We start from the raw sequence: 27,394 nt of genomic DNA on the forward strand, positions 1-27,394 counted from the left end.
TAAAGATACACAGAGTGAGCCAATCAAAATCAGGCATTGGTCATACACTCTGATCACCGGCATTATCCTCATTTGGTGAGTCAATTAAAAGTTCCAGGAGCAATACCTTGACTGTTTGGTTTGTATTCAGAATCTTTAAAACAAAGAAACTGGATTTTTTTTTGTGTCTCTGTCAGCAGCTCCATCCTGACACCGAATTTACTCATTAAATCTTACATTTACATCAGAATTTGGCTTTTTCTCACACATGACCAAGCAATCAAGTCTGATCCACACAATTATGCCCTACCTTGAATATTCTTTCTCAAGCAACTTAACAATTATGCCCTACGTTCAAAATAGTTTCTGAAGCAACTAAAATATCTAATCAATTTGCAATGCCGTTAAATGCTTATACCTGCTCAGATTTGTGTTTATTGCTAATCCTAAACAGGGTTTTTTCTATGCTTCAGAGCGTGTAAGGGTTTACACCTTATCAAAGCTGCTCCCAGGAGAGTTTATCTGAACATCTCCAAAACGTAAGGATTATATTCACTCTATTAGTGAGGTTTTAACTTGTTTACCTCCAGCTGATAGGCGCATGAGCTTGCAAGGATTTGACGTTGATTCTTCTTTTGCCTTTAGTTCTTCTTTTGCCTTTAGTTCTTCAGATACCTCTATTAGATCAATCTATAAAGGCTTTGCAATCTATTTGTAAATGTTTAGGGGTATTTAAAGTAGTCACCAAGTACCTTCCGCTGCAAGAAAATCCTGATTTGCCAGTGGGCCTTAGTACAAAAACTTTCCCTCAGTGGAGGGACCTGGGTCTTTGTTGGCTCTGCCTACTTTTGTGGTCGCATGTTAACATTCAGGTAACTTTGCCTCAAATATAACCTTCATAATGCACATCATTTTGCATATCTCCAAGCTAGACATTATATAAACAGTTCAATCAAATCACATAATTTATCTTATGATAATGGTATTACTAGAATGTTGTCCTGGGTCCGAAATGGCTTAACATCTAATCCTCCCGATTTATTCACTACTCCCAGACACTATTAACAAAACAACAATATGACACATTAGTAACAAATGGACTAAAGTCTAGAGGAGGAAGTACATGAGACAATTATAGAACAGTATACAGAGAGTTTAAAAAAAAAAGCTATCTTCTGTTATGCGTGAATCACACTTTAAATTGCTACATGAAACATACATTTCCTCCATAGATACTTCAGTTGGAGAGATGAGGCTAATGTTGTCTATCCAAAGTGCTCTTCTGTTTGAAATGATCACATTTTGCTGCTTTGCAGCCTGAAATAAAGACAGACGCAGTTTTTTTTATATAGCGATATCTAATGGTGCACCTACCTCCCTTGAACACATATTCGGCAAGTGACAGCCATAATATATAATATAACACAGGGAAAATACGGCAACATAGTTGCAATTAGATTAACATTACTTAATGTTCCTTGTGGGACCCTGTGCGGTCAAGAGCATATTATAGTGTACGCTGATTCTACTAGCTATAAGAGTGGTTACATGGCAGTATTGCAATCACTAGACAGTAGTCATGTTCAATAGCCATATCAGTATATGAAATATTTTTTCGTAATTAGCATTGCGCTTCTTTGTTTTACCCTTTTGGAGAATTCATCTTGTGAAAATGTATTGAATTCCGAACCCACCGCCGGCAATCACTTGGCATCCTCCAATCGAGAGTGATAACCCAGGTTATCAACATGGCGTTTTTTTGCCGCTATGCGCATACGCAATTTGCACTAATTGTCATACCATAAGTCACTGAATGTAAATCTGCAAACTTGATTGTCCTGTTCAAAGCGCTTGCATAATGCCCATACCATTGTATGGGTAAATGTGGAGTCCTTGAACTGATATGCGCATGCGAGGCTAGACTAATTGTTATGCGCATAGTAACAATATCGCAAGTTAATGATATGCACTGATCGTAAATGCTATTGGTCCATTTTTTGTATCGTGAAACTCACAAGGGTTGGCTGATATGACGTCAACGCCCAAAATAAAAATACATTTTTCTAATGTTCAGAAACTTAATTGGAGGCAACAAATAGGTATGTGATGATATGTAAACGGGCACTATATGATATTGATGGTCAGTTGGTCCCAAAAAAGTTTTGGAATCCTTTAAGTGCTGAATGGCAACACTGTTGCAGTAATTATACAACAATCCTGTTTTCTTGTTCATCCGTGGGGCCGTATATGGCCATGAGGTTTTACACAGTTTACGCCTAACATGTATGAGAGGTGGTTTTAAGCCTACATAAGCGGTAATAGTTGGTTCAATATATTCTGGACACAGTAGGAACTGACTCCTAGACAGCAATTACTTAATAAATACAATACTTCAATTTACTATAATGTGTTTTCACACAAAATATTAAAGTTACCATTAATACTTGTTAATATTGAGATGTGGATGTACCTAACATAATTTTAACACAGGTACTTGGAACTTGCAATTATCCCTCAGCCCTATTGTGATCTGCTATCAATTTTAATTTAAAAGCCACCAGTATACTGTGCTAGTTGGTGTAAACACTATTGAAATCTTAACTTTACATTGATCTCCTCTAAAATCCACTCTGGTTACGCATTTATACTCTAGAAAAGAAGCTCTGATACTTATTATTAGGTGTTTGGCGAATTCAATATTGTACAATAAAGGCACAATATTATTATCTTACCACCACACCCAATCTTTTATTTGGAACAGCCTCACATTGTTGTTTTTAAACATCTGTGTGTTTTCATAACTTTGTTTTACTTGCCATAATAAAAGTTATATTTTAATTTTAAACCCGGAAATCTCCTTGCCTGATTAGCCTGGGCATAGAGTGCTGTATTTGAATTATTTTTGTGGATCTTTCTATATCCACTACCTTTGCTTACTAAAAGTTTTTGTTTATCCAGTTGTAATTACTCAGTGCAACTTATAACATCCAAGTGAAAGATATAACACCAACATGTCAGGCAAAAATAAAGATAATTCAAAAACAGAATCACTGACTTGGAAAAGGATCACCCCCTCCTAAAATTACTTGTAAACTCAACCAGGTGTAGCTAATCGCCTTCTCAACAGCACACACAAAGCATTTGACCTTCAACTGTGATCAGCTGTGGGCATATTGATTAGCTCAGCATGAAAAGAGTTTTCCTGGAGCATCTCAGTCCCTGGTAGTGCAACTGAAGCAAACAATCAACTATGGGTGGCAAGGCACTGTCAAAAGATCTTCGGGATATTGTTGTCGACAGGCTCAAATCAGAAGATGGATACAAGAAAATATCAAAGTCTATTATTAATAAGTGGAAGGTATTTGGTACAACACAGACCCTCTCTGGATCAGGATGTCACTCTAAACTGGATGAAAGAGCCTGGAGGAAACTGGTCAGAGAGGCTACCAAGAGGCCCACAGCAATTCTGAAGCAGTTGCAGTAATTTATGGCAAAGAGTGGTCATTGTCTGCATGTGACAACAATATAACAAATTTTCCACAAATGTGGCTTGTATGGGAGGGTTGCAAGAAAAAAGCCACTCCTCAAGAAAGGCCACATGCAGTCACGACTAAGCTTTGCCATAACACACCTAGGAGATTCTGAGGCCACATGGAAAAACGTGTTATGGTCATATGAGGCTAAAATTTAATTATTTGGCCTCAACACCAAACAATATGTCTGGAGGAAATCCAATACAGCTCACCATCCAAATAACACCATACCTACAGTAAAGCATGGGTTGTTAATATCCTGTTATGGGGGTGTTTCTCTGCAGCAGGCACTGGAGCACTTGTCAGGATAGAAGGAATAATGGATGGGGCAAAATACGGTCAAATTCTTGAGGAAAATCTCAAAATGACAATGGCTCAAAGCACACAGCAAAAATGACTACACAGTGGTTGAAGGAGAAAAATGTGAATGTCCTTGCATGGCCTAGTCAGAGCCCAGACTTAAACCTCATTGAATATCTGTGGTATGACTTGAAGACTGCAGTCCATAAACGGTCACCATCAAATGTAACGGAACTGGAGCAGTTCTGCAAAGAAGAATGGGAATATTGTACAGTCTAGATGTATAAAGTTAGTAGAGACATATCCCAACAGACTAAAGGCTGTAATTAAAGCAAAAGGTGGTTCAACAAAATACTGACACAAGGGGGTGATCCTTTTTCCAAGTCAGTGATTCTGGTTTTGAATTATCTTTATTTTTGCCTGACATGTTGGTGTTATACTTGGATGTTATAAGTTGCACTGAGTAATTACAACTGGATAAACAAAAACTGTATCTGTATTTCAGTCTCCAATGCAAGAAAATGTGATTATTTTCAAGGGGGGTGATTATTTTCAATACCTACTGTATATAAATATATAGGCTTGGCTGGATAACCACCACCTACAATAATGAAATTGAAAAAGGCTATACGCCTACAATTACTTAATGAACAGGCTGATGTTACAATACAAACAAGAATAACTATTTATGAAAAATGGTAACCATATTTACTTACACTATCTACACATATGTAAAAGCCTATTCTCTTCCCTTTTAGAAATTCTGGGTATATTCTAAATGCACAGTTGAGAGGAGAGACTGCTGGACCTGTAGATAGTTAGAATAAAAAAGAATGCAGTTGAATTTGGATGGTATGGACAAGCACCCTGGGGAAAGGTTGTTGTTTTGTTTTCTTATTAATGACACAATGAGTCCACGGATTAACCTAATTACTTCTGGGAATACCTCACCTGCCCTGCAGGAGGCGGCTAAGAGCACCACAGCAAAGCTGTTAAATAGCCCCCTCCCCTCTCACCCCAGTCATTCTCTTTGCCTAAGTTAAGTGCAAGGAGTTGGTAAATTAGGATTGTTAGAATAAGATCTTCAATCAAGAGTTTATTATTTTTAACGTAGTACAAGATTGTGCTGCTTTGTCCTAGGGTGTAGCAGTAGTTCATTTCAGTCTCTTCGGTAGAGCAGTGATGGCTTTAGAGCAATGGGAACTTGTGGGACATAATTCTCACTGCGCCTCCCATACATTTATGCTGCCTTAATCCTGGGAGACTGAGTAAGATTTCTCAGTCTTTGTCTATTTTCCACAGGTCCATGTGAGGGAGAGGACCTCACAAACCTAGTGAGATGCCTTGCTGCCTGGCATTATTATGAGGTAAGTGCTGACTTTATTTTTTCTGTGGCTAAGAAGAAAGAGACTCCGAAAAAGGTTAGGCACTTTTATTCGATGGGTAAAAGAATATGGTTTATATTATTTTCCTTGAACTATATGGAATCCTTATGTTTCTTACAAGGGGTTTATATAGGGCAGCATTTGCAGGCACTGGGGATTGAGTAGAACAGGCTCAATGTTAATGATACTCCTTTATTAATAAGACAGAGTTTTTTTCAGATGTCGGCTAACATGTTGTTTGGGACACGCCCACGATGGGCGGGACTTGTGTGGCAGTAGCATTATGTGCTGCGCACATATTTTCTCTTATTTTTCTTAAATATGAGTATGAGGGATTTACTTATCACAGTGTTTGCTTAAAACGGAGTTTCAACAAAAACTCAAAAGCTATGTTATATAGTTTTAACGTTATTCACAAAGGACATGATCGGTTCCGGTTTCCATAGCGGTTATTTCCGGTAATCCGACATGGTTGTATAGTTTAGCAGCTTAAGCTGAGGTGTTGACACTGTTGATGGGGTTAAATCTTTTGCTTGCAGTGATAAATAAAGATATTGTTTCCCCAGTTCTAAATAAAACGTTTCCGTTTTTACAGTACTTAAAAATAAAGCAGTTTCCTTTTAAATGTTAAAGAGACATAACGTTTATTTTTGGCTTAATTATTTCTGTTAGATATTTTCAATATCAATTTAGTGTTTTTTATTTCAAGAATAGAACTGCTCAGTTTTTGCAGTTCATCAGTAATAAAGCAGTTACTCTTTAAAGTTTAAAGGAACAGTAACATTTATTTCTGTATACATTTTTAGAAAATTTTTATATGTCCTTATTTATTTCTGTGTGAAATTAAGTATGTTGTATATTACATAGTACGCCAGCCCTTGTATTTTTCTCATGTGTTTGAGGTTCACAAAATTTGAAAATTTTTGTTTTTTTTAGCCAATATTGTCTATGGGTTTATTTTTGACATTGTTCAAAATATATAGCAATTTCTCCTCAGGTGCCCCAAAAACTGTTTTCTTATAGTTATACAGTGCCATGCTTTTCCTCCCAATTCCCTTGCTAGAGGGAGAGCACACAAGGAAGTTTTAAAAGGATCAGTGTGTAGGTTTCTGTCTCAACTGTATCTCTTCCGAATTTTCCTTGTCATAAGTATTGAAGACGGAGGATAATTTGGTATCTTCTGAGAGTAAGTCCTCAGAATCAGACAGAATCAGACAGTCTAATTCCTTCCTCTGATGCTGGAGTGTTATTCTTCAGATTTAGGCTAGAGCACCTCCACTTACTATTTAAGGAGGTTTTAGCTACTTGGAACGACTCGGATACTACGTTCATAGTCAATCCTACTTAGGTTTTTATCGCGTGTCCCCCTTGGCGGAAGTATTAAGAAGATTTTCTGCCAGATAGGGCTACAGTGATTAGGCCTAGGGAATGGGAGAGACTGGATATTCCTTTTTTTCTCCATTCCCTATAATTATAAGATGTTTTCTTTCAGTGAAGAGAAAACTGGATTCTAAACCTGGAGTCCCTGGTTCAGCCCCAGGCTAGGCCCAGGAAGGGAGTAAGTATTGGCATACATGTCATGCAGTTTGCTTTTAAAGGGTTAGAAATTGATTCCCATGTGAACCTAATTAAAATATAACAATTATAAATGTAGTCATTAAAATAGTTTTTTTTTAATTAAAATAAACTTTCACATACCTTAATGTTAAGGTTAAATTATCATGAAATGTGCGGTATTGACCGCCCATAAAATCAGGCATGGCTCATATAATCCAGAATCCGCCCTCCAACCAATGGCAAAGTGGCTGGGCACCTTAATTTAAATATTAGATTCAGTTAGCATCGCATGCGCAGTACTGACGTTAAAGCACAGCTGTTCACAGCTTATTCATCCTATTGGTTGAAGGGGCAGCTTCACACCGGCAACTGAGTGGAGACAGACAGGGAACAATATAAACAGGTACTCTATTACCCGCGCTTCAGGATGCAAGTTTACAATGAGAGCTGTGCAAGACTTTACAAGCTGCTTCTGTCCTACACTTCCTCCCTGCACTAAGGAGAGCAGCGTGTATACTAGAATTCTTCCCTGCCTGTGATGAAGTCCATCTGTGTTTTAGACGTTGAATACGGCAGTGAGTTTGAGAGCTATGTTTATTTAACTGTCGGGCTCATCTCCCTCTCCCTCTTGCTGTGTTTGCTTGATTAGTGACGGTGAGAGCTCCGTTTCCACATGAACGCAAACACAGCCAGAGGGAGGAGGAAGATGAGCCCGACAGTTAAATAAACATAGCTCTCAAACTCACTGCCATATTCGTCTAAAACACAGATGGACTTCATCACAGGCAGGGAAGAATTCTTGTATACACGCTGCTCTCCTCCTCTCTTCCTCTCATTTGAAAGTGGGAAGCTGCCCCTCCAAGCGATGCTTATGGAATGATTTATACTCTATGACTCTTGATGCCGGGAGATGAGATCATGTGAACAAAATATGTCAGGTGGCTATAATACCCTGATTAGACGGTGCCTGCTTGAAAGAGCTTGTGCTCCTGTCAGTAGACTGCTTGAGACTGTGGGACGAGTCTGTGCATGCATTGCTATAAAATAGTTTTAATGCGCATGCGGGCAGCCATGATGTTTCTACCTAGGTAGAACATCATAACAGGCCCCATATAATGTTTAGAAAATGGGTTTGGCGCAGTTCTAAGTTTCCAATTGAAATTGCAAAAAATGTTAAAACTTTACAAAGGTACCAATTACAAATGTATTTATTATTTTAAGAAGTTTTTAATGAGTTAAAAATATTTTTTGGGTTTACTATCCCTTTAAGACAAAAGAGCTACTATTCCCTTGAGGATAGTTGTTTCTTCAAGGATCGTGTGGATAAGAAGTTAGAGGGATTATTAGGGGTTTATAATGACCTTCTACGGTTTGCATTGTTACTTTCATTAGTACTGCTACATAATGGTTTGATGCATTGTCTGATTCTATTTGGACAGACACTCCTCTCGAAGATATCCAGGATTATTAGGTTGACCATCTCTTTTGTTTCAGATGCTTCCCTTCAGGTTATTGAGCTGGGTGCTTAGATTCACACTTTGCCATATTGGCTCGCAGAGCTTTATGGTTAAAATAGTGGCCTGCGGATGCGTCGCTTAAATCTAATCTTTGGGGAGTCCTTATACGGGAAAGACCTTGTTTGGGCATGGTTTGACGGAGGACATTTGCTCCCTCAGGATAGATATGTAAATAAGGACTTCAGAGTAAGTTTGTTACTTCGAGTTTTCTTAGGAAAGCTTTCCTCTTCTTCATCCAAGCAGAGTAGTCCAAGTCAAGGGACAGCATGAAGGGCCTGTCCCCGATCCGGGACTGGATCTTGTGGGGGGCAGGTGCTCCTTATTCTCTCAGGATTGGATTCGAGATCCATGGGCATCATGTCCCTGGGATACAAACTAGAGTTCAAAACCTTTTTGTTCCAGGGGCAGGTTTCTGCCTTAAAGATTATCTGTAGACTGAGAGAGAGGCAGTTTTACATTTGTACGTAACTCTCCGACCTGGGAGTGATAGTTCCTGTCTCATTGCAGGATAAGTATCTTGGGTTTATTCCAATGGTTCGTGGTTCTCACAAAGGAGAGGGAACTTTTAGACCTGTTTTAGTTCTCGAGAGTCTAAACCGGTTTTCTCAGAGTACAGTCTTTCAAGATGGAAATTACTCATTCCATTCTTCCTTGGTCCAAGAGGATCAATTTAATGATGACTCCGGTGGCTTTGAAGGACGCATATCTGCATGGACCCCTTTTCGGGGATCATCACAAGTTTCTATGGTTTGCATTTCTTTGCAAAGACTTACAATTCGTGTCTCTTCCATTTGGTCTCGCCACAGTCCCAAGAAGCCTCTCAAAGGTTCTGGGATTCCTACTTGCGGTGCTCCGACTGTGGGGCTTTGCAGTGGTCCCTTATTGTGACGATATTCTTTCCTTTCAATAATAGGATCGCATAGGGAAATGTAATTTTTTTTTCCCACGATTGCTCGGATAGAAAGTGAAGTTGTACTAGAGTTTCCTAGTTCCTACTACAAGGATAGTTTCTTGGGAAATATTATAGATTCATTTTATATACAAGATTTTTTGACTAAGGTCAGTAAATCAAGGATTTGATTCTTGTTTAACTCGTCAGTTTTTTTCTTCTCGACCATCAGAGGTTCAGTGTATGGTGGTAATCGGGCTGATGGTAGCGGCATTGAGTATCATCCCGTTTGCCCGTTCCCTCCTTAGACTTCTGCAGTTAAACATACTATGGCAATAGAACAGAGATTATACAGATCTGTCTCCGCGATTAAAGGCAGGAGACGAGGGATTTTCTACTTTGGTAGCGGTCTTAAGATCATATCTCCCAGGGATCTGGGTGATTGGGACAACAGTTGCCGGCCTTCTAGGAGGTGGAGCAATCTGGGGCTCTCCAAAGGTCCTTCCCATAAATGTTCTGGAATCAGAAACATTTTTCAGTGCTCTACTGGCCTGGTTTCAGTTAGCTTAGGCCCGGTTATCTAGTTCAGTCGGATATATAATCTCATGGTTTTTCTGCAGAATGCCTAGCTTTCGAGGTATGGTTTGAGTTCAGGGGACTCTCAGACTGTACTGATGAGAGTTCGGGTGATACCCTGAAAATTTGCATACCTAATTTTATCTGTTTTTCCACCTGGAAGATTTCCGGTGAAGAAGGACCTTTCTTTCATCCAAATCTAGTTTCTTTGAAGCGGATTGTTTGGAGATTTAACATTTATTATTGTTCAAGCGTGGATTTCGGATTTGATCATTGAGACCATGATTCAGGCTCGTAAGCCTATGCCTAGAAGGATTTTCCATTAGATATGCAGTAAATATATATATATATTAGTGTGAATCCAAGAGCTACTCTTGGAGTTGCGTTTGGATTTCTAGAATTCTGTCTTTTCTCCAAGTAGATTGGAGGAAGGGTTTATCGGCAAATTTCCTTAGGGGTCAATTTTTGCCTTGTCTTTTTTTGTGATGTAAACATCTGGCAGACGTCCCAAACGTTCAATCGTGGGGTTTTTTTGTCAGGCCTTAGTCAAGATCAGGTCTGTATTTAAGACGGTTACTCCTCCATGGAGTCTTTATTTATTTTTTAAGTTATTCAAGGGGCTATGTTTGTGCCATGTTTTCCTTAGATATTTTTATTTTGGAAAATGTTGTTCCTTGTTGCTATTTCATCTGCTCGTAGAGTGTCAGAGCTCTCGACAAATCAGTATGAGTTTCATTACCTTATTTTTCATTTGCAGAAAGTGTTTTTTCGTACTAATTTAGGGTTTCTCCCTAAAATAGTTTCAGAACGGAACATTACTCAAGTGATTGCTGTTCCTTCCTTGTGTCCTGATCCTTCTTATCAGAGGAACGTATTGTACGCAATTTGTATAAAATTCTATTCTCAGGCAAATAAGATTTATTCGGCATTTCTCTGCCTCCTTTGTGTTTTTTTATGAAACACGCAAGGGACAGAATGCTTCAGCTATTTCTCTTTCTTGTGGCTGAAGGATATCATACGTTTTTATCTATGAGACTGCTGGACAGCAACCTCCAGAGAGGGTTGCGATCTTTCAAGGGTTATTTTCTTCCTCATAGATTCTAAAATTGAATCTTCGGTAGAGCAGATTTCCAATTCTGTAACTTGGTTCTCTCTTCTTTCCTTTTCAAGAGTCTATAAATTTGATTGTTTGCCTCGGCTGAGGTTATTTTTGGGAGAAAGGTTATTCAAGCAGGAGTGTCTTCCGTTTAGGTTCCCTGTCTTGTCCGTCCCGTATCATCTGTGTACTCTAGCTTGGGTATTGATTCCCAGTAGTAATTAAGATGATCCGTTGACTCATTGTGTCAATAAAAAGAAAAGAAAATTTATGCTTACCTGATGAATTTATTTCTCTTGTTAAGTGTATTCAGTCCACGGGTCATCCATTACTTATGGGATATATTCCCTTCCCAACAGGAAGTTGCAAGAGGATCACCCAAAGCAGAGCTGCTATATAGCTCCTCCCCTCACATGTCATATCCAGTCATTCTCTTGCAACCCTCAACATAGATGGAGGTCGTGAGAGGAGTGTGGTGTTTTATACTTAATTATTTCTTCAATCAAAAGTTTGTTATTTTTAAATGGCACCGGAGTGTGCTGTTTTTTTCTCAGGCAGTATTTGGAAGAAGAATCTGCCTGCGTTTTCTATGATCTTAGCAGAAGTAACTAAGATCCACTGGCTGTTCTCGCACATTCTGAGGAGTGAGGTAACTTCAGAAAGGGAATAGCGTGCGGGGTCTCCTGCAAATAAGGTATGTGCAGTAAAATATTTTTCTAAGGAATGGAATTGACTAAGAAAATACTGCTGATACCGATGTAATGTAAGTACAGCCTTAAATGCAGTGAAAGCGACTGGTATCAGGCTGATTAATGTATATGCAGTAAAGTAATTTTCTAAGGAATGGAATTTGACTAAGAAAATGCTATTAATACTGAAGTAATGTAATAAGCCTTAAAATGCAGTAGAAGGACTGGTATCAGGCTTATCAATAGAGATACATATTCTTTGAAAAAGGATGTTTAAAACGTTTGCTGGCATGTTTAATCGTTTTTGTGAGGTACATTGGTGATAAAACTTATTGGGGCATGAATTTTTCCACATGGCTGACTTATATTTCTGCATAGAAACAGTTAACTGAGGCTCCCACTGTTGTAATAATGAGTAGGAGGGGCCTATTTTAGCGCTTTTTTGCGCAGTAAAAATTCAGTCTCAGTCTTCCTGCTTCTTCCTGCATGACCCAGGACTCAAGAGACTTCAAAAGTCATTTTTAAGGGAGGTAATCGGTCACAGCAGACCTGTGACAGTGTGTTTGACTGTGTTAAAAAACGTTTTTTTCTCTATTGATTATCCGTTTTGGGTATTAAGGGGTTAATCATTCATTTGCAAGTGGGTGCAATGCTCTGCTAACTTAATACATTTACTGTGAAAATTTGGTTGCTATAACTGATTTGGTTCATTGTTATTTCAACTGTGACAGTTTTTTTGTGCTTCTTAAAGGCGCAGTAGCGTTTTCTATATTGCTTGTAAATTTATTTTAAAGTGTTTTCCAAGCTTGCTAGTCTCATTGCTAGTCTGTTTAAACATGTCTGACACAGATGAATCTGTTTGTTCACTATGTTTGAAGGCCAGTGTGGAGCCCCATAGAAATATGTGTACTAAATGTATTGATTTCACTTTAAATAATAAAGGTCAGTCTTTATCTGTAAAGGAATTATCACCAGACAACGAGGGGGAAGTTATGCCGACTAACTCTCCTCACGTGTCAGTACCTTCGCCTCCCGCTCAGGAGGGGCGTGATATTGTGGCGCCAAGTACATCAGAGACGCCCATACAAATCACTTTACAAGACATGGCTACTATTATGAATAATACCCTGACAGAAGTATTATCTAAATTGCCAGAATTAAGAGGCAAGCGCGATTGCTCTGGGATAAGGACAGAGCGCGCTGGTACTGTGAGAGCCATGTCCGATACTGCGTCACAGTTTGCAGAACATAAGGACGGAGAGCTTCATTCTGTGGGTGACGGATCTGATCCAGGGAAACCGGATTCAGAGATCTCTAATTTTAAATTTAAGCTTGAGAACCTCCGTGTATTGCTAGGGGAGGTTTTAGCGGCTCTGAATGACTGTAACACAGTTGCAATTCCAGAGAAATTATGTAGGCTGGATAGATACTATGCGGTGCCTGTGTGTACTGACGTTTTTCCTATACCTAAAAGGCTTACAGACATTATTAGCAAGGAGTGGGATAGACCCGGTGTACCCTTTTCCCCACCTCCTATATTTAGGAAAATGTTTCCAATAGAAGCCACTACACGGGACTTATGGCAGACGGTCCCTAAGGTGGAGGGAGCAGTTTCTACTTTAGCTAAGCGTACCACTATCCCGGTGGAGGATAGTTGTGCTTTTTCGGATCCAATGGATAAAAAATTAGAAGGTTACCTTAAGAAAATGTTTGTTCAACAAGGTTTTATCTTACAGCCCCTTGCATGCATTGCGCCTGGCACTGCTGCTGCGGCATTCTGGTTTGAGTCTCTAGAAGAGGCCATTCACTCAGCTCCATTGGATGAAATTATGGACAAGCTTAAAGCACTTAAGCTAGCTAATGCATTTGTTTCTGATGCCATTGTACATTTAACTAAACTAACAGCTAAGAACTCCGGATTCACCATCCAGGCGCGCAGAGCGCTATGGCTTAAATCCTGGTCAGCTGACGTGACTTCTAAATCTAAATTGCTTAATATTCCTTTCAAGGGGCAAACCTTATTCGGGCCCGGCTTGAAGGAAATTATCGCTGACATTACTGGAGGTAAGGGTCATACTCTTCCTCAGGACAGGGCCAAATCAAAGGCCAAACAATCTAATTTTCGTGCCTTTCGAAACTTCAAGGCAGGAGCAGCATCAACTTCCTCCGCTCCAAAACAGGAAGGAACTGTTGCTTGTTACAGACAGGCCTGGAAAACTAACCAGTCCTGGAACAAGGGCAAGCAGGTCAGAAAACCTACTACTGCCCCTAAGACAGCATGAAGGAATGGCCCCCTATCCGGAAACGGATCTAGTAGGGGGCAGACTTTCTCTCTTCGCCCAGGCGTGGGCAAGAGATGTCCAGGATCCGTGGGCGTTGGAGATCATATCTCAGGGATATCTTCTGGACTTCAAAGCTTCTCCTCCACAAGGGAGATTTCATCTTTCAAGGTTATCAGCAAACCAAATAAAGAAAGAGGCATTTCTACGCTGTGTACAAGATCTCCTAGTAATGGGGGTGATCCACCCAGTTCCGCGGACGGAACAAGGGCAAGGATTTTACTCAAATCTGTTTGTAGTTCCCAAGAAAGAGGGAACCTTCAGACCAATCTTGGACCTAAAGATCTTAAACAAATTCCTAAGAGTTCCATCATTCAAAATGGAAACTATTCGAACCATCCTACCCATGATCCAAGAGGGTCAGTACATGACCACAGTGGACTTAAAGGATGCCTACCTTCACATACCGATTCACAAAGATCATTATCGGTACCTAAGATTTGCCTTTCTAGACAGGCATTACCAGTTTGTAGCTCTCCCCTTCGGGTTAGCTACGGCCCCGAGAATCTTTACAAAGGTTCTGGGCTCACTTCTGGCGGTTCTAAGACCGCGAGGCATAGCGGTAGCTCCGTATCTAGACGACATTCTGATACAGGCGTCAAGCTTTCAAATTGCCAAATCTCATACAGAGATAGTTCTGGCATTTCTGAGGTCGCATGGGTGGAAAGTGAACGCGGAAAAGAGTTCTCTATCACCAATCACAAGGGTCTCCTTCCTAGGGACTCTTATAGATTCTGTAGAAATGAAAATTTACCTGACGCAGTCCAGGTTATCAAAACTTCTAAATGCTTGCCGTGTCCTTCATTCCATTCCACGCCCGTCAGTGGCTCAGTGCATGGAAGTAATCGGCTTAATGGTAGTGGCAATGGACATAGTGCCATTTGCGCGCCTGCATCTCAGACCGCTGCAATTATGCATGCTAAGTCAGTGGAATGGGGATTACTCAGATTTGTCCCCTCTACTAAATCTGGATCGAGAGACCAGAGATTCTCTTCTCTGGCGGCTTTCTCGGGCCCATCTGTCCAAGGGCATGACCTTTCGCAGGCCAGATTGGACGATTGTAACAACAGATGCCAGCCTTCTAGGTTGGGGCGCAGTCTGGAACTCCCTGAAGGCTCAGGGATCGTGGACTCAGGAGGAGAAACTCCTCCCAATAAATATTCTGGAGTTAAGAGCAATATTCTATGCTCTTCTAGCTTGGCCTCAGTTAGCAACACTGAGGTTCATCAGATTTCAGTCGGACAACATCACGACTGTGGCTTACATCAACCATCAAGGGGGAACCAGGAGTTCCCTAGCGATGTTAGAAGTCTCAAAGATAATTCGCTGGGCAGAGTCTCACTCTTGCCACCTGTCAGCGATCCACATCCCAGGCGTGGAGAACTGGGAGGCGGACTTTCTAAGTCGCCAGACTTTTCATCCGGGGGAGTGGGAACTTCATCCGGAGGTGTTCGCTCAACTGATTCTTCGTTGGGGCAAAACAGAACTGGATCTCATGGCGTCTCGCCAGAACGCCAAGCTTCCTCTTTACGGATCCAGGTCCAGAGACCCGGGAGCGGCACTGATAGATGCCCTAGCAGCCCCTTGGGGTTTCAACATGGCTTATGTGTTTCCACCGTTTCCGTTGCTGCCTCGACTGATTGCCAAGATCAAACAGGAGAGAGCATCGGTGATTCTGATAGCGCCTGCGTGGCCACGCAGGGCCTGGTATGCAGATCTAGTGGACATGTCGTCCTGTCCACCATGGTCTCTGCCACTGAGGCAGGACCTTCTAATGCAAGGTCCTTTCAACCATCCAAATCTAATTTCTCTGAAGCTGACTGCATGGAGATTGAATGCTTGATCCTATGAAAGCGTGGCTTCTCAGAGTCAGTTGTTGATACCTTAATACAGGCACGGAAGCCTGTTACCAGAAAAATTTACCATAAGATATGGCGTAAATATTTATATTGGTGCAAATCCAAGAGTTACTCATGGAGTAAGGTTAGGATTCCTAGGATATTGTCCTTTCTACAAGAGGGTTTAGAAAAGGGCTTATCTGCTAGTTCGTTAAAAGGACAGATTTCTGCTCTGTCTATTCTTTTACACAAACGTCTGGCAGAAGTTCCAGACGTCCAGGCTTTTTGTCAGGCTTTGGCCAGGATTAAGCCTGTGTTTAAGACTGTTGCTCCGCCATGGAGCTTAAACTTGGTTCTTAAAGTTCTTCAAGGTGTTCCGTTTGAACCCCTTCATTCCATTGATATTAAGCTTTTATCTTGGAAAGTTCTGTTTTTGATGGCTATTTCCTCGGCTCGAAGAGTCTCTGAGTTATCTGCCTTACATTGTGAATCTCCTTATCTGATTTTCCATTCAGACAAGGTAGTTCTGCGTACTAAACCTGGGTTTTTACCTAAGGTAGTTTCTAACAGGAATATCAATCAGGAGATTGTTGTTCCATCATTATGTCCTAATCCTTCTTCAAAGAAGGAACGACTTTTGCATAATCTGGACGTAGTCCTTGTCCTGAAGTTCTATTTACAGGCAACTAAAGATTTTCGTCAAACTTCTTCCCTGTTTGTTGTTTACTCTGGACAGAGGAGAGGTCAAAAAGCTTTGGCAACCTCTCTCTCCTTTTGGCTTCGTAGCATAATACGTTTAGCCTATGAGACTGCTGGACAGCAGCCCCCTGAAAGAATTACAGCTCATTCCACTAGAGCTGTGGCTTCCACCTGGGCCTTTAAGAATGAGGCCTCTGTTGAACAGATTTGCAAGGCTGCGACTTGGTCTTCGCTTCACACCTTTTCAAAATTTTACAAATTTGACACTTTTGCTTCTTTGGAGGCTGTTTTTGGGAGAAAGGTTCTACAGGCAGTGGTTCCTTCCGTTTAAGTTCCTGCCTTGTCCCTCCCATCATCCGTGTACTTTAGCTTTGGTATTGGTATCCCATAAGTAATGGATGACCCGTGGACTGAATACACTTAACAAGAGAAAACATAATTTATGCTTACCTGATAAATTTATTTCTCTTGTAGTGTATTCAGTCCACGGCCCACCCTGTCTTTTTTAAGGCAGATCAAAATTTTAATTAAAACTCCATTCACCACTGCATCCTATGGTTTCTCCTTTCTTGTCTTGTTTCGGTCGAATGACTGGATATGACATGTGAGGGGAGGAGCTATATAGCAGCTCTGCTTGGGTGATCCTCTTGCAACTTCCTGTTGGGAAGGAGAATATATCCCATAAGTAATGGATGACCCGTGGACTGAATACACTTCAAGAGAAATAAATTTATCAGGTAAGCATATATTATGTTTTCTTTGTTGGCACGATGAGTCCACGGCCCACCCTGTTTTTGGAAGACAGGTTGTTGGTTTTTATAAACTTCAGACACCTTTGCACCTTGGTTTTTCCTTTCTCTTCTTAACTTCGGTCGAATGACTGGAGTGAGAGGGAGGAGAGGAGCTATTTAACAGCTTTGCTGGGGTGTTCTTTGCTGCCTCCTGCAGGGCAGGAGAGGTATTCCCAGTAGTAATTAAGATAATTAAGATTATCTGTGGACTCATCGTGTCAAAAAATAAATACATTTATCAGGTAAGCATAAATTTTCTTTTTTTTAGGTTGGTACCAATGCTTTATTTTGAATTAGAGTATGTTTATAAAAGCTACAGAAGGAACCAAAAAGAAGTAATTCCATAAAAATTATTTTCTCACACGCTACTTATAGAATGTCAGGAACTGCAAACAGTTTAATACGCTGTTCCAAAGATAATTTCTTACGGAAACGTAAAGGAAACATCCCATTAGGTTTATACAACGGATTAAAATCTGAAAATGAATTTAATAAGAACCTTAGGAATAGGGAAAGAAAAAACTCTTGTGACTTAGCAAAAGGTTTAAAAATCAAATTTAGTTGTTTGGAAGGTTTTTCCTAAGAAGATTTAGGTGACAACTAAAGTACATAAAACCTCCTAATCATCATAAAAACCTTCAGAAAACAACCTGCGGTGTCTGCTTCTGAAAACTATAAGAGCATCCTAAGGTGTTCTGATCTCTTAAGATGCAGAAGAACCTGCTGATGTAACTTTAGGATGACCTTCAGGCATATAACTTTTGTGCATACTAGGAGGAGGCATAGCCACCACAACTACAGAACCTCAAAACCAAACTGGTAGCTGCAGCAAAATAGAAAATAAAATTGTGCATACTTTGGAGGACAGAGCACACAAACCTCTACATTTTGGAGCAAAATCTAAAGCATTTCTTTGTATTAAATAAATAGGGGTGGGGGGGAGATTCCTTTAGTTGCAAGAACAGCATTAGACTGTATAATTGCCTAATGTGATCCATTCAGGAATTGCAAAGCTGTACTGGTAACAATCCTAATAGTAATAGAAGAAATTGAAAGTTTGTGATTTTACTGTCCATTTAAGAATGGTTTTACTATCAGCCTGGTGGTAGAACAAAACTATTTTAGATGTAAGCATATGAGAAGAATTTACATATTTATTTTTCAATAGAACGACATGTTACTTGGAAAAAAATACATTGCTGATGTAGACCTTATTGTTCGTTGGAATGAAAGTGTAATTCCTAAGACATATGCTGTAAGTATGGATTTTTACTTTAAGTTAATATCAAAGTGTTGCTTTTCAGTGTTCATTATACATGTCAAACTGCCCTTTTTATATGGTTTAGTATCTTGAGAGTTACACATTTTAGCAGAAAAACAAATGTTGTTTTTATTTAAAGCAGGGTAGAAAACATATTAAAAAAATAATCACATTTTTATTTAAAACAGATTCTTTTTTTATAAAATGCGTTTTCAAGACAGATACTTTTCTATGGGAAATGTCAAAATATAAACTTAAAAAGGGATAGGAATTCAAAATTACTAGCATGATTCAGGCAGAGTGTGTAATTTTAAGACACTTTTAAATTCACTTCTATTTTCCAATGGGCTTTGTTCTCTTAGTAACCCTTGTTGAAAAAGAATATGCACATGTCCTACACTAGCTGCTGATTGGTGCCTGCACGCATTTGTCTCTTGTGATTGGCTAACTAGATGTGTTCAGCTAGCTGCCAGTAGTGCAATGTGTTCAGCTAGCTGTGCCAGTAGTGCAATGTTCTTCCTTCAGCAAAGGATAACAAGATAATGAAGTAAATTTGGTAATAGAAGTAAATTGGAAAGTTGTTTAAAACTGTATGTTCTATCCAAATCAAAAAAAGAAAATTTGAGGTTTCCTGTCCCTTTAAGTGGGATTATATAGAGTATGACATTTTTTGCTTAAAGGGACAGTCTACAATATATTTTTTATTGTTTTAAAAGATAGATAATCCGTTTATTACCCATTCCCCAGTTTTGCATAACCAACACTGTTATATTAACATAATTTTTACCTCTGTGATTACCTTGTATCCAAGCATCTTCTGACAGCCCCCTGATCACATGACATTTCATCTATTAACTTGCAGTTAAGTGTTGTGCTAAATCTTAAATGACCCCTCGGGCGTTAACACAATTTTATCTATAGCAAATAAAAAACATGTAATTAAAGGCTGTATATAGTGGCTTAGAAACAGGCAAAGATATGTTTATAACAATGTTTTACATAATCACAAAGAGGGGTGGACGAATTTGCTGAAAGTGTTATTTGTTTGGTAGAATGAATAGTCCTGTGGACATTTGTTTTGGACAATGTAATGTTGATAAGAATGAAAATCCATTAAAATTTGTTAATCAAATTTTACATTAGTTTTTGAATGTTCATAATTAAATCAAATATCCGCATTGGAAATTTTGAATGTAACATTTGATTTAACAAATAATATTCAGAAGTTCAATAGTTCATGTGGTAGGGAATTTTAGTAAATTGATACATAATAGATACAAATATATCAATTCAAATGTTTCTATGTCAAATATTGCATACTTTGAATATTACATTTAAAGAAAGCATTAGAAATACTATTACATTAAACAATTGTTAGAATGTTGTGCAAACATTCGAAATTCTAAACGAACGAATGTGTTAAAATTTGTCTCATTTTTCAAATTGCAAAACATTTGCCCATCCTTAGTTACAAATACTGCTGTCATAGGAGCACGTGCATGCTCCTAAACTTTTATCAGTGTACCTAGGTTTACTCTTCTACAGAGGATACCAAGAGTACAAAGCAAATTTGATAAATTGATGTAAATTGAAAAGTTGTTTAAAAATGTATGATCTATCTGAATCATAAACATTTCATTTTGACTTTATATTATTTACATTATAGTAAAAAGGTTATTCATCCTGAAATAAGGATGCATTTTTAATTATGTAGCATGAGGCTGTGTATTCATGGCTGCAATATTTAAAAAAAAAAATTGTAAATGAATTCTTATAATCCATTCATGTTATGCTCTTAAGAGATTTCCGTAATATTATTTTGGGCAGTTGTTCTATTTAGAAGATATTATCACAGATTATTTGTGATGCAGTTCTCAAAGCTGAGTAAATTTGTGTCTGCAATTAACAAGCCTCCTCTTCACAGCAAAAATGTTATACAAATCTCATTGTTTCTATGCAAATCTTTGTACACAGAATCAACCACTTCAGATAACGTATGTCATTTAAAAAAAAAGTTTCTAATTTACTTCCATTATCAAAATGTGCACAACCTTTTTATATGCTAACATTGAGGCACCTTCTCCTACTAAGCATGTGCATGAGTTCACAGTATATACATATATGCGCTCTGTGATGGGCTGATTGCGCAATACAGGGGAAGGGGAAATGGGAATGTTTGAATTTCGAATGAGTAGTATATTTTTTTTTTTCTTCTAGTAAATTTCAAAGTTAGTGCTATGGCATTGTCTTCATTATATATTTATGGATTATGCAATTCTACTGCAGTTAAAAGGTATATGAAACCCAAACTATTTATTTCATGATTCAGATAGAGCATGTCATTTTAACCAGCTTTTCAATTTAATTATATCATCACATGTGCTTCGTTTTCTTGGTATCCTTTGCTGAAAGAGCAGCTACACACTACTGGCAGCTAGCTGACCGCTTCTGTTAAGTGCTAAGTTTCAAAAAGTTTGTTTGGAGGAGAACAGATCTGCGCAACAGGCTAAGTGTGAGAAGGGACGGACAAGTGGTAAAAATGAAACCTATAAATGTTATTGTTTTAGTTAAATATGAATGATTAACCTATTCAACTGGAGATTGTTCAACTCACAATAATTTCATATTTATCTATGTATTTCTGTACATAGATATCCTCTATATTAATGGTATAAAACGAAATCGGTACTTTTCTGATATAACTGTAAAACTAATATAATCTAAACAGTTATTCTAAAAATGAAGCCTTTATCTGGTTGTTAACATTTAAAGGAGAAGACTGCTAAAGACACGTGTACGCTCCTGAGCCCCTATCAGCCTACCTAGATTTACTCTTAAACGGAGGATACTAAGAGAAAAAAGCAAATTATGATAATGAAAGTAAATTAGAAAGTTATTTAAAATTGCACACACCATCTGAATCATGAAAGTTTTAAATTTGACTTTACTGTCACATTGAAGGAACAGTATACACCAATTTTCAATATTACTGCATATAATGGGCAATACTATAAAGAAGAATATGCACAGATACAGATCTAAAAATCCAGTATAAAACCTTTTAAAAACTTACTTAGAAGCTCCCAGTTTAGCTCTGTTGATGAGGTTAAGCTGGGACATCCAGTGAAAGGGGCTGGGAAAACAGGAGGAGCAGACACTCCCCTCCCCTGCATATGAAAAGACAGATTACACAAACAATAGTAGTAACAATCTATAGACTACATCTGATACTTTGTGACTTGGTTAGGTGTCTGAAAATCAGCACAATCTTATTAAAAAAATAAGCAAAATTATACATTGTTACAAAAAGACTCCCAGGTGGCCCATCTAAATGGATCATCTATACAACATTTATGGAAAGAAAAATCCAGTGTACAATGCCCCTTTAAGATTAGAACAACCAGGAATGAGCTGTGATGTAGAAATCTATGATTTAAATAAGGGGGGATTAAAGACTTAAAGGGACAGTCTAGTCAAAATTAAACTTTCATGATTCAGATAGGGCATGCAATTTTAAACAACTTTCCAATTTACTTCTATTATATCATTTGCTCAATTCTTTAGCTATCCTTTGTTGAAGAAATAGCAATGCACATGTGTGAGCCAATCACACAAGGCCTCTAGGTGCAGCAACCAATCAGCAGTTACTGAGCATATCTAGATATGCTTTTCAGCAAGTGATATCAAGAGAATGAAGCAAATTAGATAATAGAAGTAAATTAGAAAGTTGTTTAAAATGACATGCTCTTTCTAAATCACAAAAGAAAAAAATTGGCTTTCATGTCCCTTTAATAATAGTAAGACTTGCTTTAAATCAATTTAAATAATAGTTTTCTACATAAAGGTTTCATTTTTAGCATAATAATTCAGATCATTTTTCCAGTTATATCTGGAAACACTGATTTAGTTATATAGCACTACAAATACTTAGGCAGATCATTGAAATGAATTAAATTATTGGGAGGTGAACTTTCTCCAGTTTAATGGGGTCATATTTGATCAGCTTTTCAGCTGTACTTTATTGGAGTGAGAAAATAATCCATTATCTTTTCTTGGAAGGAGACATTTTCATGATTTAGGTAGAACATACAATTTGAAACAACTTTCCAGTTTACTTCTATTATCAGATTTTCTTCATTCTCTTGGTATCATTTGTTGAAGGAGCAACAATGCACTACTGGTTTCTAAATGAACACATGGGTGAGCCAATGACAATTGGTATATTTATGCAGCCACCAATCAGCAGCTAGAACCTAGGTTATTGGCTGCTCCTGAGCTTACCTAGATAAACCTTTCAGCAAAGAATAACAAGAGAAGGAAGCAAATTAAATAATAGATGTAAATTAGAAAATTGTTTAAAATTGTATGCTCTGTATGAATGTCTAATTATGACTTTTTATTACTGTCCATTTTATAATTACAAACCCAAATTTCTCCAACATAGGTGTGTCCGGTCCACGGCGTCATCCTTACTTGTGGGATATTCTCTTCCCCAACAGGAAATGGCAAAGAGCCCAGCAAAGCTGGTCACATGATCCCTCCTAGGCTCCGCCTTCCCCAGTCATTCTCTTTGCCGTTGTACAGGCAACATCTCCACGGAGATGGCTTAGAGTTTTTTAGTGTTTAACTGTAGTTTTTATTATTCAATCAAGAGTTTGTTATTTTAAAATAGTGCTGGTATGTACTATTTACTCTGAAACAGAAAAGAGATGAAGATTTCTGTTTGTAAGAGGAAAATGATTTTAGCAACCGTTACTAAAATCGATGGCTGTTTCCACACAGGACTGTTGAGAGGAATTAACTTCAGTTGGGGGAACAGTGAGCAGACTTTTGCTGCTTGAGGTATGACACATTCTAACAAGACGATGTAATGCTGGAAGCTGTCATTTTCCCTATGGGATCCGGTAAGCCATTTTTATTACAGAAAGAAAAAAAGGGCTTCACAAGGGCTTTTTAAGACTGTAGACATTTTCTGGGCTAAATCGATTTATATATAAACATATTTTATACTCCATAGCCTTGAGGAATTATTTTAATCTTGGGAATTATGTAAAATAACCGGCAGGCACTGTATTGGACACCTTATTCTCTAGGGGCTTTCCCTAATCATAGGCAGAGTCTCATTTTCGCGCCTCTATTGCGCACTTGTTTTTGAGAAGCATGACATGCAGATGCATGTGTGAGGAGCTCTGATACATAGAAAAGACTTTCTGAAGGCGTCATTTGGTATCGTATTCCCCTTTGGGCTTGGTTGGGTCTCAGCAAAGCAGATACCAGGGACTGTAAAGGGGTTAAATATAAAAACGGCTCCGGTTCCGTTATTTTAAGGGTTAAAGCTTCCAAATTTGGTGTGCAATACTTTTAAGGCTTTAAGACACTGTGGTGAAATTTTGGTGAATTTTGAACAATTCCTTCATACTTTTTCGCAATTGCAGTAATAAAGTGTGTTCAGTTTAAAATTTAAAGTGACAGTAACGGTTTATTTTAAAACGTTTTTTGTACTTTGTTATCAAGTTTTTGCCTGTTTAACATATCTGAACTACCAGATAGACTGTGTTCTGAATGTGGGGAAGCCAAGGTTCCTTCTCATTTAAATAGATGTGATTTATGTGACACAAAATTTAGAGAAAATGATGCCCAAGATGATTCCTCAAGTGAGGGGAGTAAGCATGGTACTGCATCATCCCCTCCTTCGTCTACACCAGTCTTGCCCACACAGGAGGCCCCTAGTACATCTAGCGCGCCAATACTCCTTACTATGCAACAATTAACGGCTGTAATGGATAATTCTATCAAAAACATTTTAGCCAAAATGCCCACTTATCAGCGAAAGCGCGACTGCTCTGTTTTAGAAAATACTGAAGAGCATGAGGACGCTGATGATATTGGTTCTGAAGGGCCCCTACACCAGTCTGAGGGGGCCAGGGAGGTTTTGTCTGATGGAGAAATTTCAGATTCAGGGAAAATTTCTCAACAAGCTGAACCTGATGTGATTACATTTAAATTTAAATTGGAACATCTCCGCGCTCTGCTTAAGGAGGTGTTATCCACTCTGGATGATTGTGAGAATTTGGTCATTCCAGAGAAACTATGTAAAATGGACAAGTTCCTAGAGGTCCCGGGGCCCCCCGAAGCTTTTCCTATACCCAAGCGGGTGGCGGACATTGTAAATAAAGAATGGGAAAGGCCCGGTATACCTTTCGTCCCTCCCCCCATATTTAAAAAATTGTTTCCTATGGTCGACCCCAGAAAGGACTTATGGCAGACAGTCCCCAAGGTCGAGGGGGCGGTTTCTACTCTAAACAAACGCACCACTATACCCATAGAAGATAGTTGTGCTTTCAAAGATCCTATGGATAAAAAATTAGAAGGTTTGCTTAAAAAGATGTTTGTTCAGCAAGGTTACCTTCTACAACCAATTTCATGCATTGTTCCTGTCACTACAGCAGCGTGTTTCTGGTTCGATGAGCTAGAAAAGGCGCTCAATAATAATTATTCTTCTTATGAGGAGATTATGGACAGAATTCATGCTCTCAAATTGGCTAATTCTTTCACCCTAGACGCCACTTTGCAATTGGCTAGGTTAGCGGCGAAAAATTCTGGTTTTGCTATTGTGGCGCGCAGAGCGCTTTGGTTAAAATCTTGGTCAGCGGATGCGTCTTCCAAGAACAAATTGCTTAACATTCCTTTCAAGGGGAAAACGCTGTTTGGCCCTGACTTGAAAGAGATTATCTCTGATATCACTGGGGGCAAGGGCCACGCCCTTCCTCAGGATAGGTCTTTCAAGGCCAAAAATAAACCTAATTTTCGTCCCTTTCGCAGAAACGGACCAGCCCCAAGTGCTACGTCCTCTAAGCAAGAGGGTAATACTTCTCAAGCCAAGCCAGCCTGGAGACCAATGCAAGGCTGGAACAAAGGAAAGCAGGCCAAGAAACCTGCCACTGCTACCAAGACAGCATGAGATGTTGGCCCCCGATCCGGGACCGGATCTGGTGGGGGGCAGACTCTCTCTCTTCGCTCAGGCTTGGGCAAGAGATGTTCTGGATCCTTGGGCACTAGAAATAGTCTCCCAAGGTTATCTTCTGGAATTCAAGGGGCTTCCCCCAAGAGGGAGGTTCCACGGGTCTCAATTGTCTTCAGACCACATAAAAAGACAGGCATTCTTACATTGTGTAGAAGACCTGTTAAAAATGGGAGTGATTCATCCTGTTCCTTTAGGAGAACAAGGGATGGGGTTCTACTCCAATCTGTTCGTAGTTCCCAAAAAAGAGGGAACATTCAGACCAATCTTAGATCTCAAGATCCTAAACAAGTTTCTCAAGGTTCCATCGTTCAAAATGGAAACCATTCGAACAATTCTTCCTTCCATCCAGGAAGGTCAATTCATGACCACGGTGGATTTAAAGGATGCGTATCTACATATTCCTATCCACAAGGAACATCATCGGTTCCTAAGGTTCGCATTCCTGGACAAGCATTACCAGTTTGTGGCACTTCCGTTCGGATTAGCCACTGCTCCAAGGATTTTCACAAAGGTACTAGGGTCCCTTCTAGCGGTGCTAAGACCAAGGGGCATTGCAGTAGTACCTTACTTGGACGACATTCTGATTCAAGCGTCGTCCCTTCCTCAAGCAAAGGCTCACACGGACATTGTCCTGGCCTTTCTCAGATCTCACGGGTGGAAAGTGAACGTAGAAAAAAGTTCTCTATCTCCGTCAACAAGGGTTCCCTTCTTGGGAACAATAATAGACTCCTTAGAAATGAGGATTTTTCTGACAGAGGCCAGAAAATCAAAACTTCTAAACTCTTGTCAAATACTTCATTCTGTTCCTCTTCCTTCCATAGTGCAGTGCATGGAAGTAATAGGTTTGATGGTAGCGGCAATGGACATAGTTCCTTTTGCGCGAATTCATCTAAGACCATTACAACTGTGCATGCTCAGTCAGTGGAATGGGGACTATACAGACTTGTCTCCGACGATACAAGTAGATCAGAGGACCAGAGATTCACTCCGTTGGTGGCTGTCCCTGGACAACCTGTCACAGGGGATGAGCTTCCGCAGACCAGAGTGGGTCATTGTCACGACCGACGCCAGTCTGGTGGGCTGGGGCGCGGTCTGGGGACCCCTGAAAGCTCAGGGTCTTTGGTCTCGGGAAGAATCTCTTCTCCCGATAAATATTCTGGAACTGAGAGCGATATTCAATGCTCTCAAGGCTTGGCCTCAGCTAGCAAAGGCCAAGTTCATACGGTTTCAATCAGACAACATGACGACTGTTGCGTACATCAACCATCAGGGGGGAACAAGGAGTTCCCTGGCGATGGAAGAAGTGACCAAAATCATTCAATGGGCGGAGACTCACTCCTGCCACTTGTCTGCAATCCACATCCCAGGAGTGGAAAATTGGGAAGCGGATTTTCTGAGTCGTCAGACATTTCATCCGGGGGAGTGGGAACTCCATCCGGAAATCTTTGCCCAAATTACTCAATTGTGGGGCATTCCAGACATGGATCTGATGGCCTCTCGTCAGAACTTCAAGGTTCCTTGCTACGGGTCCAGATCCAGGGATCCCAAGGCGACTCTAGTAGATGCACTAGTAGCACCTTGGACCTTCAAACTAGCTTATGTATTCCCGCCGTTTCCTCTCATCCCCAGGCTGGTAGCCAGGATCAATCAGGAGAGGGCATCGGTGATCTTGATAGCTCCTGCGTGGCCACGCAGGACTTGGTATGCAGACCTGGTGAATGTCATCGGCTCCACCATGGAAGCTACCTTTGAGACGAGACCTTCTTGTTCAAGGTCCGTTCGAACATCCGAATCTGGTCTCACTCCAACTGACTGCTTGGAGATTGAACGCTTGATCTTATCAAAGCGAGGGTTCTCAGATTCTGTCATTGATACTCTTGTTCAGGCCAGAAAGCCTGTAACTAGAAAAATTTACCACAAA

At 39.6% G+C, this 27,394-nt stretch overlaps 1 protein-coding gene across 1 annotated transcript in view; it reads left to right on the forward strand.

Annotated features, from left to right (window-relative positions):
• The window catches only part of LOC128652491 (uncharacterized), a 112,404-nt gene that overhangs the window by 31,299 nt on the left and 53,711 nt on the right, over positions 1 to 27,394 (forward strand). The window contains exon 4 of the mRNA XM_053705427.1: positions 18,357 to 18,443. Coding sequence (XP_053561402.1) covers positions 18,363 to 18,443 — 81 coding nt within the window. The 5' untranslated portion in view covers positions 18,357 to 18,362. The remainder of the gene's footprint in view (positions 1 to 18,356; positions 18,444 to 27,394) is intronic.

The sequence above is a fragment of the Bombina bombina genome, chromosome 3 (genome assembly GCF_027579735.1).
Source record: "Bombina bombina isolate aBomBom1 chromosome 3, aBomBom1.pri, whole genome shotgun sequence".
In the NCBI taxonomy this organism is placed as follows: domain Eukaryota; kingdom Metazoa; phylum Chordata; class Amphibia; order Anura; family Bombinatoridae; genus Bombina; species Bombina bombina.